A 12,667-nucleotide genomic window follows, 5' to 3' on the forward strand; every position below is an offset into this window, starting at 1 on the left:
AATAAATTCAAAATGGATGAAAGACCTAAATGTGAAACCAGAAACCATCAAAATCCTAGATTAAAACACAGGCAGCAACCTCTTTGACATGAGCCATAGCAAATTCTTGCTAGATACATCTCTGGAGGCAAGGGAAACAAAGGCAAAAATGAACTACTGGGACTTCATCAAGATAAAGATTCTGCACAGCAAAGGAAAAAAAATCAACAAAATTAAAAGGCAACCTTCAGAGTGGGGGAAAATATTTGCAAATGACATATCTGATAAAGGGTTAGTATCCAAAATCTATAAAGAATTTATCAAATGCAACATCAAAAAAAATAATAATCAGTTCAGAAATGGGCAAAAGATATGAATAGTCATTTTTCCAAAGAAGACATACAGATGGCTAACAGACACATGAAAAGATGCTCAACATCACTCATCATCAGAGACATATGAATCAAAACTATGGTGAGATATCACCTCACACCTATCAGAATGGCTAAAGTGAACAACAGATGTTGGCGAAGATGTGGAGAAAGGAGAACCCTCTCACAGTGTTGGTGGAATGCAAGCTGGTGCAGCCACTCTGGAAAACAGTATGGAAGTTCCTCAAAAAGTTAAAAATAGAACTCTCCTATGACCCAACAATTACACTACTATTTATCCAAAGAATACAAAAACATTGATTCAAAGGGGTATTTATAGCAGCATTATCAACAATAGCCAAATTATGGAAAGAGCCCAAATGATCAACTGATGAATGGGTAAAAAGATGTGGTACACCCACACAAAACATAAACACACACACACAAACACACACACACACACACACACACACACACACACACACACACACGAATGTTACCCAGCCATGAAAAAGAATAAAATGTTGCCATTTGCAATGACGTGGACAGAGCTACAGTGTATTATGTTAAGAGAAATAAGTCACTCAGAGAAAGACAAATACCATATGATTTCACTCATAAGTGGAATTTAGGAAACAAAACAGATAAACATAGGGAAAGGAAGGGAAAAAAGAGATGGAGGCAAAGCATAAAAGACTCTTAACTATAGAGAACAAACTGAGGGTTGCTGGAGGGGAGGTGTGTGGGCAGATGTGCTAAATGGGTGATGGGCATGAAGGTGGACACTTGTGATGAGCACTAGGGATTATATGTAAGTGCTGAGTAACTAAATTCTTCTGAAACCAATATTGCTCTGCATGTTAGCTAACTAAAATATAAATAAATACTTGAAACAACAACATAAAAAGGAAATATGGAAAGTGCCACATACAGAAAAAAAAAAGTTGTTTAGTATTTCAGTCCCACTAGTAGAAAATAAGCTAATTCAATGTAAGAGGATGAATTTGGAAAACCTCAGGTTATAATTATGTTTTTACATAATATATAGTTTACATAATAAAATTCTATTTTATTAATATACATAATGATATCTTAAATAAAATTATTAAAGAATCACAGAATGATAGAGAATTATAAAAATTAAGTGTTAAACACTGAGAAGTCTAGCCTCATCTCACTTGAGGCAGAAACCTTTTCCTTCAACATCTAACCTTTGTTTCTACACTTGGTGTCTGTGGAGGCTCATTACTTCACCATTTTGGACAGCTCTAGATATTTTAAATGTTCCACTATATTAAGCTGAAGTCTATCTTTCCCTGTAATTCTGCTGATTCTTACTAATTCTTCCATGACAGTCCTTCAGATATTAGAAGCCAGATTCCTATCCTTGCTAGGTTCAACCTCCTCAGCTCCTCGAACTATTTCTCAAATGGTATCTTGGCTAGGTATCTTAACTCTGGTTATCGCTAGTTTTTTATCCCTCTTAAATCAGTCATGTGCACATCAATGAGTCAAGTATTAGTTAAGCAGTGTCCTCAATATTATTTAGCACTTGCTGTAAAAAATAATGTAGATCTGATATAATAAACAACAGAAGGGGGTACAGGATTTAGAAATAATTGATAGATAGATGTTAAGTAGAAGAGAGAGCTAAAAGAAGGAAAATCAGCCAAAGGCTAGTATAGAAAGCCAAGTATAAGGTGATGAGCATCTGGACTGAGTAGCAATGGAAATGAAACAGAATGGACAAGTATATGGGATGTTTCAAAGCAAACATCAACAAGATTTAGAAAATTGGGTAAATTGCATGAATAAAGGAAAGGAGATTGAAACCATAATTCAGGCTTCTAAGCCTAAGTGACTGATAAAAATGTTAGAGCTATTTTCTAAGACTGGAAGGGAGCACCAGTTTGGGAGTAAAAGGCAGATAATAATTATTTTGCTTGAGTTTGGAGCAAAATTAGGATAAGCATTTAGAAAGTCTCTCTTAGAGATACAGAAATATGGAACTAGAAGCTTATATATCTGAGATAAAGGCAGGAGACCATCAGATTTAAGATGACAGTTATAGTCCGAGAAACGATTAATCGGATAGAGAGACCAAGGAGAATAAGAACAAAAGACCTGGGACTAAGCATTGAGTAGTCACATAAGTTGATATGGTTCCTGCCGGAAATCACAGAGTAGTAGAAGAGAAGCAAATCTTAGTACAAGTCACATTTAAGAGATACTGGTTAGGGGCGCCTGGGTGGCTCAGTGGGTTAAAGCCTGTGCCTTCGGCTCAGGTTATGATCCCAGGGTCCTGAGATCAAGCCCCACATCAGTCTCTCTGCTCAGCAGGGAGCCTGCTTCCCTTCCTCTCTCTCTCTCTGCCTGCCTCTCTGCCTGCTTGTGATCTCTGTCAAATAAATAAATAAAATCTTAAAAAAAAAAAAAAAAGACACTGGTTAGCTGGTGTCCTGGAAATGTTGACTAGATGAATAGTAACAGTGATAATAGGAAAGTCAGTTTGAATTCTAAAACACCCTATTATGTTGGCCCCGAATTCTAACATGCTACATTTTTTAATCCTCAGGATTTCTGAAGCACACTCAATGTTGAAAAAAGAAAAATGTACTAATTTTGGCTGTCACCATTAAATATTCTTTTTACAAGTAAATACTTATTTAGTTATCTTAAGTATTAGAAATAATTAACACTGTATAAGAATAGGTGGACTTATGTTTTTTATTGCAGTGGGGTAGTCTGTAAACATGAGATTCGTGAGACACAAATATGCAGATATAAAGAAACCAGCCATGTGAATGATTTGTCTACATAAGACTTCACCTAGATATACCCAGATGATTGATGATTCATGGTATTTTGTGGAATACTAAACTTTGTTGGTAATCCCGTTTTTTTACAATTGTATGTAATTATATGCTTGTGATTAAGAGTACAAAATTCCAAAAGCTCATAGAAAATGTACATTTGAGTGTTTCAGGTGTTATCATTTTAGAAGACTTTTCCTTTAAATATTGCATTTCTGATTTTTCAAAAGTAGCCCTTTGATTGTGTGTGTATGTGTGTGTGTCTGTCTGTCTGTCTGTGGGGTGGGGGGGGGTGGCTGTCCATTGATACAAATGCCTTGCTTTCATTATCCTGGGGATGGGAGAAAGTTTACATGCTACCATATAATGTTGTAATCAAAATGATCTTCCTGAATTATTTTGTGTGTGTGTGTGTATGTGTATGTACAGCCACAATTCCTTCAGGAGACACCTACCAAGGCAGATGCAGGTTTCCAGTGTTGATTTTAGCATGGGCACAGAACCCGTTTTACAAAGAGGAGAAACAACAACCAGCATTGGGAGGATAAAACCGGAGCTCTACAAACAGAAATCAGTTGACTCTGAGGGCAACAGGCAAGAAGATATCAAAACTTGTGGGAAACTTAACTTCACCCTCCAGTATGACTATGAAAACGAACTTCTAGTTGTTAAAATTATCAAAGCCTTAGATCTCCCTGCTAAAGACTTCACAGGCACTTCTGACCCTTATGTGAAGATGTATCTTCTTCCAGATAGGAAAAAGAAATTTCAGACCCGTGTGCACAGAAAGACTTTAAATCCTCTATTTGATGAAACGTTTCAATTTCCCGTAGCATATGATCAACTAAGCAACCGAAAACTACATTTCAGTTTGTATGATTTTGACAGATTTTCTAGACATGACATGATTGGGGAAGTGATTCTTGATAATTTGTTTGAAGTCTCTGATCTCTCCAGGGAAGCCACAGTGTGGAAAGATATTCATTGCGCTACTACGGTAAGTAATAATTCCCCCAATATATTGGTTTTTATTTGACCTGCAGTGGTACATAAAACTAATTATCACCCAGCTTCTTGGAGTAAGTTTACAAATTATAGAATTTATATGCTAAGAACCTGCAAAGGTAGGCTTTGATTACATACATAAAATAATTTAGGCACCTAACACAATATTAGTAATTATGTAAATAAAATATAGCTCTTTAGGTTACCAAAAATAGTAGTTGTTTCCTCTTAAAAAATGTTTATTTGTGGGGCACCTGGGTGGCTCGGTGGGTTAATCCTCTGCCTTCAGCTCAGGTCATGATCCCAGGGTCCTAGGATCGAGCCCCGCATCAGGCTCTCTGCTCAGCAAGGAGTCTGCTTCCCTCTCTCTCTGCCTGCTTCTCTGCCTACTTGTGATCTCTCTCTGTCAAATAAATAAGTAAAATTTAAAAAAAAAATGTTTATTTGTAACCTGTCTCCTCATAGTTAATACTGACTTTCATTATTTAAGAAAATTTTGTTCCTCAGATCAAACCTAAAAAATATTTTGATGCTGTTTTGAAAAGCCCTTGTTTGAATTTAAAACAGCCCATTCCTACAGAGGCTTTCATGCACTAGATAGGATTACAGAATCTGAAATGTTGAATGATCATAAGTGACTGTTTATATTAGGATTTTTCATTTACATTATAAAATGCTTTCTTTGAATATAAAATAATAACTTTAGTAATGAAAATTGGGAAAACAGTAAAAAAAACATACAAAATTAAAATACTCTATAGTGCTACCAATTATGTGTAATATTATGGCATATTGTTTTCTAAATTTTTTCTATACCTGTTTTAAAATTATTGAGATCAAACTAAGTTTAAAAATTCCTACACTGGTTTTCTTTCATGCTACATTTGTTTTAGTGCATGATGTTTAAATGTATGATCTATTTACCTAGCCATTCTCTTATTGTTGGACATTTGAGTTAGGCATAAATTTGTTATGCTAAAAATTATTGTGTTCTTTAGTCCATAAATCTTTATTTGAGATTATCTGTCTAGGACAGAATTATGGAATTGGAACTAGAGAACTGGTTGCTTAGGTTAGATTGCAGAATTGTTTGGATTTGTTTTGTTTTGTTTTGTTTTGTTTTGTTTTGTTTTTAAGAGGGAGGCAGATCATGACCTGGGGTTGGGGGGCAAAGGGAGAGGGAGAAAGAAAAACTTAAACAGGCTCCATACTCGGCACAGAGACCAACATGGGGCTTGCTCTCATGACCCTGCTCTCATGACCCTGAGATCATGACCTGAGCAGAAATCAAGAGGGGGACACGGCCAATTGAGCCACCCAGGCATCCCTGATTTCTTGATTTTTCAATGCAGTCATTTAATTTTTTAAATTTTTTTATTATTATGTTAGTCACCATACAGTACATCATTAGCTTTTGATGTAGTGTTCCATGATTCATCGTTTGCATATAACACCCAATGTTCATTACAACATGTACCCTCCTTCATACCCATCCCCCGACTCTCCTCCCCTCTAAAACCCTCAACTTGATTCCCGGAGTCCATAATCTCTCATGGTTCATCTCCCCCTCTGGTCCACCCTGCCCATCATTTAATTTTTTACCACCAGATTGTCTTTATGTATTTGCCATCTTTTGTCCAAATTTTACCAAAATTTATAATCTTAAAATGTAGCAGGGTTTGTTTTTTTTTTTAAGATTTTATTTATATATTTGAGAGAGAGAGTGAGAGAGAGCATGAGAGGGGAGAAGATCAGAGGGAGAAGCCGACTTCCCGCAGAGCTGGGAGCCAGATGCCGGACTTGATCCAGGGACTCCAGGATCCTGACCTGAGGCAAAGGAAGTGGCCCAACCAACTGAACCACCCAGGCTCCCAAAATGTAACAGTTTTTAATAGAGATAAGGGATTATTTTAAACATAAGAAAATTATATTTTAATTCAAAGTAATTCCTTTTTATTTTTCCCCCATCAGTGTTTTACTAATTAAAATCAGTATTTGGGGGTCATTCTATTTTTACTATAATTATTATATGGATAAGGTAACTTAAAATTTTATACTTCCAATTTGTTGCATTGCATCATCATAACATTTTCAATTGTTAGGTTTTTATTCCATGGTTTCCAAAATTTATAGGGAACGAAGAAATTTTCAAACTAGATCATATTTCAAAGGTACATTGGGCTGTTTTGATTTCACGGTGTTTTTCACCTTATTACTTATATTCCTACAGGGAAAAAATGGTGAGGGGTGATTTTTATGTTTTAAAAAGTATGACATTTCTGGAATTCTACAAATACAGATAATTATTAATTAATTGTTAGGTTATTTCTCTCTTGATTCCCCAATCTTATATTATTCTTTTATTCATCCAGCAAATATTTGCTAAGTGCCTACTATGGGTTTGGTATGTTCTAAGTAATAGGGATGCAAAAAATTGTTTTGAAACACGTTCTTGAGTCTATGTGGGAAATCTAGGATAACTTCCCCATCTCAAAGTTCATAGTAATCTTTTTTTTTTTTTAAAGATTTTATTTATTTATTTGACAGACAGAGATCACAAGTAGGAAGAGAGGCAGGCAGAGAGAGAGGAAGCAGGCTCCCTGCGAAACAGAGCACCCGATGCAGGGCTTGATCCCAGGACCCTGAGATCATGACCTGAGCCAAAGGCAGAGGCTTAACCCACGGAGCCACCCAGGCACCCCAAGTTCATAGTAATCTTAATCACATCTGCAAAGTCCCTTTTGCTTTGTAGGTAACATAGTCACAGATTCTGGAAATTAGGATGTGTTTATCTTTGGGGTGTCTTTATTCTGAGTACAACATCTATAGACATTTTTATTTCAATATTCTGGTTGCAAAAAGCAGTAGGTAGATAATAAAATATATTATTAAATTGTTCTAGCCAAATGATATTTCTCTGTAACTGGAACATTGAGCCATTGTTCTAGATACTGTTTATGGCTTTTCTGTTAGGAAGATAGTAATGAAACCTAAATTTCTTGACTATGATGCCAAAGCTCACAATATACACTAGCATCATCTTTATGGATAGTGTTATGTTTAAGTAAATCTTCTCTTCAGCTTTTGAAAAATCATTAAACAATTTTATATTTCAGATTAATAAAGTAAAATAATATAGGTTGAAGTTTGCTTAAGAAACTACCTTTACTTACACATTTTAACTTTAAATAATTTCATACAGAAATACAGTTTCCTACAGAAAGGGAGAAAGAAAGGAAACAAATAAAAAGAAATTAAAAAGAAATTAAAAAATAAAAAGTCATACACCTTCACTTATCCAAGTTTTATAGAAACCTGCAAAGGTGATCCAGCTATGTGAATACAGATTTAAAAGAATTTATGTAACAGACAAAACATATTTGAATTAAAGTATTAGTTCTTTTTATATCAGGAGACACTACTGACAAATACACATAAATAACTAGTTAAACATAGATTTTAAGCCATTCTTATAAAGTTCTTATTTGAAATAATCATGTGCAAGTTTTTTAAAAGAGGACCTTTATATACTGCAAACCTCCAACTCAAAAATTCTAAAATTTAGTCAAAAAATTTGGTCATCAACTTGAAATAGTATATCTTTAATGTTTAATGAATCTCATTAGTATCATTAGGTCCTGCTTTACTATCATATCGATATAAATGCCACGGGCTTCTTCTTACTTCTTCAGGCCAATGATATAATTATTAAAAATAGAACTCTATGGAAATCAGAGTCGCTGCTTTTTTGTGATTATTGTTTTTAATTATCTTGTGTCTCATTCCAGCAAATTTTTAACATAGAGTCTCTGTCACATTTTTTTTCCCCTATGTATCCAAAGTCCTGTTCAAGGCCTTATTCAAAAAAATCTTCCTAGGCCAGTTCATTAAATGAAATTGATTTTTTTTTTTCTGCATCATTGGATTCAAATAACTTCAATTTGACTATGTAAGTACTTACTGAGAACTTTCTACGTACAAAGCTTATACTTTGTTCTAAAGTGGAAATAAAGACTAGTAAAATACAAGTTTTGGTCAAGAACTTTAGCCTGATAGAAGAAACAAGTAAAGAAGTATATGCTAATATATAAATAACATTATATAATATCTTCCTGATAATCTCCACAAATGAGGTCTTGTTCACAAACACACACACACATTTGCTCTCAATCTCTCTCATACAGATTATGTCTAATATGAATATATTATAAGTGATCACCATATGAGGATGACAGAATTCTGAAAAAAGGAGATGTTTCTTGAAGAAAAAACACCATGAGGAAAAAGAAAGAAAGCAAGTTCTAGAACGTTTTCAGGGGGAAAACAGTAGGCTGTGAGTTCAGGAATATGAGATGAAGAAGGAATTAAAGAGAACCAAAAGTAGAATGTTCTATTTAAACTACATATAATCAGTAAGCCCTTTATTGCTATAGAGGTTTATATTTACTTTGTTTTTATAAAAAGAGTATAAACTATTGGAGCTGTTACCTTCTCTGGCATCATATGTACACTGGGTAGGAATAGGGGCTTCTGAAAAGTAAGGGGCCAGGTAGGAGTCTAACATGGCAGTTTAGGTAAGATGAAATAAAGACTGGCTGAGGCTGGTAGCAATGGAAATGGAAAGAAGCTAACATTTGCAATGGAAGTGCCATCTGTGACATGTATTTAAACATTTTCCAAGTAGATGTCTTATGTCATCCCCTTGCCTCTAAGCTGAAAGACAGAAATCATCTTGTATCTCTCTTGTATTCTTTACAGTGTATATGAGCACTTCATAACTAATCAGTAAATACTTGTTGAAAAAATTAATGTAGCAAATTTTTATGGATGGTCAAGTGTAAGAATGTATGTAAGTATAAATCTACCACTACCAGAGGGAAAAAACAATGCAATCTTGTACCCTGTTGTTTACAAATTTATAAATTAGCTCTATTTGTTAACACCATTTTCTGTAACAAAAAAATTAAAAATGTATTCAGTGTGTGGCATAAATTCATATGCAAAATAAAGCAGGAATATTTTATTGTCCTATCAGGTTAAAACAAAGTCACACATTTTGTATTTATAATTTCATTACTAATTATTTCTATACAGAAGGATTAATATTTTTATCAGGAATTAGCAAGGTTTTTTTTGGTTTTGTTTTTTAAAGATTTTATTTATTTATTTGTCAGAGGGAGAGAGAGTGAGCGAGCACGGGCAGACAGAGTGGCAGGCAGAGGCAGAGGGAGAAGCAGGCTCCCTGCCGAGCAAGGAGCCCAATGTGGAACTCAATCCCATGCCGCTGGGATCATGACCTGAGCCAAAGGCAACCACTTAACCAACTGAGCCACCCAGGCGTCCCTACCAAGGTTTTTAAAATTTAAGATTGGGAGTAAAAAGGAAGGTTAAGGAATAAGGAAATGAAAAGGTATGTCTTTATTCTTTGCAAAAAATTAATTTTTACTTTAAGGATCATCCCACTATATACCAGAAATGTGGCAAGCCAGTCACTGCTTGCACTAGTATAGAAATAACTCCCAACATAGGGAAAATCGCATTGAAGAACAGTGTGTACCCTATGCCACTTTTTGACAATAAGAAAGAAATATATACTTATATGTTTATATATATTAGTAAAGCCTATTTAAGGACACACAAGAAACTAACAGTAGTTACTTTTGGCAAAAATGATAGAAACTATCATTGAATGTAGAAAAGGAATAATTTGCAACATATTGCTTTATATACATTAATTTTTGAGCTATGTAAGTATATTTTTCAAATTCATAATTAACTTTTTTCAAGAAGTCACTCATTATAAAGACTGATGTATTTTGAATATTTAAATGCAGTGATCTCATGCACACTCAAGAAGCCACTGAAAGTATAGGTGGTTAAAGAAAAGCTTTTCTGTTTTTGAATAAAACTACCTCTATTTTACATATTTATTCACTCATCTAATCAGTGAACATTTTTTTCAGCACCAGTGACGTTCTAGACAACTTAGGAATTCTCACAGGAAAAGAGAGTATATACACATAACCACACTGACCTGGTTTACAGCTATAAAATACTTGAATCTATTATCTTTTAACTAAGGATCTGTCAAGTTTAAGAGTAGACCTTGACATGCCAAATACAAAGAAACTATTGTGTTCATTGTACCAATCAGAGTACTGAATGTACTAGCTGAGCTTGAGTTTGAAATAATGTATTTTAATACCCAGTACCAAAGTAGCTTTAAATGTTTAAAAAAAATTTTTTTAATTTGTTTTCTTGTTTCTCATGATATATTTTTAATTTTTCCAATGAGCATCCTGGATCTATTCCAGGATCAAAATAATACTATTTTTTATTTTGTTTTGTTCTTTTGCATTTAGCTATCAATTCTCTTTTAAAATTTGTTAACTCTGGAATAATTTGTTATCCAATAACATTTTAAGGAGTGGCAAAATTCCAACTTCATTCTAAAGAAAAAAGTGTGGTGGAAGGCAAGGCACTAGAGAGTAAACTTTTTGGTCAGCGGCCATCTAGCTCAATCTTTGGGTTGCAGCAAGAAATATTATAGTCATAGGCCTGCAGATTGGGGGACAATGAACCCATATCTGCTCCTTGTTAGGTATTCCTAATTTTCTCTTTCATTTCTGCACTAAACCTGATTCTGGAGTGTCAAAGATACCACATCTGCTAATAATGGACCACCATTAACTGACTATTAACTCAAATGATGCAAATAAATTCTATGACCTACCTATAAGGTCTTTTAGTCATTTTGCAAGAATTTATAGCATGTACCTATGTAGCAATATAAAATCAAATTAAAATTAAGTTCAAAATAATAGAGACTATCATAAACTATCCAAAGATTATGCAGCTTCTCAAAGTGTGGTTTTTTTCTTGGCTTCAGCTCCTGCTTAACTCAAGCAGACTGTTAAGGGACTTTGTCTCCACAAAATAAACAAACAAACAACTAAACCATTAGTAGTTGCCAGAGGGGAAGGGAGTGGAGGCAATGGGGGAAAAGGGGGGAAAAAATAAGGAACTTTGTCTCATAAATATTTGGTATTTAATAAATCACCATAGTTTTTTATATTATTTTGAAAGTTAAATCTCATCTATGTACATTTAGAGAACAGGGCTTCAGTGTTCCATGTGTTTTGACTGCCTTTGTATTTCACATGAGAGATTGATGGCAAATTAGTTTTAAAATAGCCCACAACAATTAAATTAGCCCTTTATTATCAGGTCAAGTAGTAGATTCCTCTAATACTGGTTACAGCATTATGTTTCACAAAACAAAAAAAAGTTAATGCCTATCTAAAACTTAAATTGTTTTAGTCTTAATTCAACACTGAAGCCACACTTTTTAGAGAATTGTTGGGTAAGCAGAGTAAGGTCTTCTGAGTCACTGAAAAATAGTCAAAAATTGATACCTGACCATATTTTAGTCATAATATTTGGGGTTGTTCAAAAAGGAAGATTTTTTTTTTTTTTTTTTTTGCCTAAATTCATTGCATCCACATAATTTCCAATTTAAATTCCTACCTTGCTTGACTTGTAAAGATTATAATGCCATCTAACTTCTCTATCACCCTGGGGTCTCTCCCTCTCCCTCCTTCCCCTTTGCCTCCCTCATCCCTGCTCATCCGCTACCCTCTCCCCATCTGGCTACTGCTGGCCTAATCACTGAGAACTTGGGCTCTGGGACAAACCAACAAGCTTTGCCTCCCTGCCGTGTCACTTCTCTTTATGGCTTTGAGCAAGTTAGAAAATCTCTCTGAACCTTAATTACCTTATCTGTAAAACAGGGATGATGAGAAGGCAAACCCATAGTTTGTTGAATAGAGTAAATAAGATAAATGCTAAGGAGAGCCAGGCATTCATCAATGCTTACTGTATGTTAGCTGCCAAGAAGTATTACAGAATGCTGTCATCAGGAGATGGTTTCGGTTGTTGTTGATGTGGCTTACATATTAAACAGGAATAAAGACCTTGGTGTTAAAAAATGGTTATGTCCTATTATTATGGTAGGAGATAGTTTTAGGTGGTATGTTTTTCTATGTAGGGTGAAAGGTTTTGTGCAAGAGTTTATTTAAATCTTATTAGTTACTATATACTGTGATTCAATGAGTATATAATTTTTTTATGAAGTATATACTCATAATGTCACGCTGCATGCCCCTCATTTGCAACCTAACCTGACTCTTCCTTTTATACCAGGCACTCTTCCTCTTTGTTCCTTTCCCAATCTCTACGTGTGCTTATTAAGTGCATCTTATCAAACTTCGGGAGCTAAAGATGCTAGATATGCTCCGTGTGTCCCTTCAGGTTCACTCTCTACCATCCTCCTTGCTATCTGGTACCTCAGTTATGTCCACAGAAACTGTTCTCGGAATTCTGGCAAGAGATGTTAGGGCAGGAGGAGAATGTCATTTGGGTAAGGATTCTCTCATCTTTCTCTGAGAGATTGTCTCAGGCTCACAATGTCCTTCACCTGAGGGCATATTTCCTCTCAAA

General features: G+C 34.7%; 1 protein-coding gene across 1 annotated transcript in view; it reads left to right on the forward strand.

Annotated features, from left to right (window-relative positions):
* Window positions 1-12,667, forward strand: part of LOC111161355 (synaptotagmin 10) — a 60,374-nt gene that overhangs the window by 25,533 nt on the left and 22,174 nt on the right. The window contains exon 3 of the mRNA XM_022524956.1: window positions 3,593-4,160. Coding sequence (XP_022380664.1) covers window positions 3,593-4,160 — 568 coding nt within the window. The remainder of the gene's footprint in view (window positions 1-3,592; window positions 4,161-12,667) is intronic.

The sequence above is a fragment of the Enhydra lutris genome, unplaced genomic scaffold (genome assembly GCF_002288905.1).
Source record: "Enhydra lutris kenyoni isolate GAN:26980312 unplaced genomic scaffold, ASM228890v2 scaffoldscaffold84, whole genome shotgun sequence".
NCBI lineage: Eukaryota > Metazoa > Chordata > Mammalia > Carnivora > Mustelidae > Enhydra > Enhydra lutris.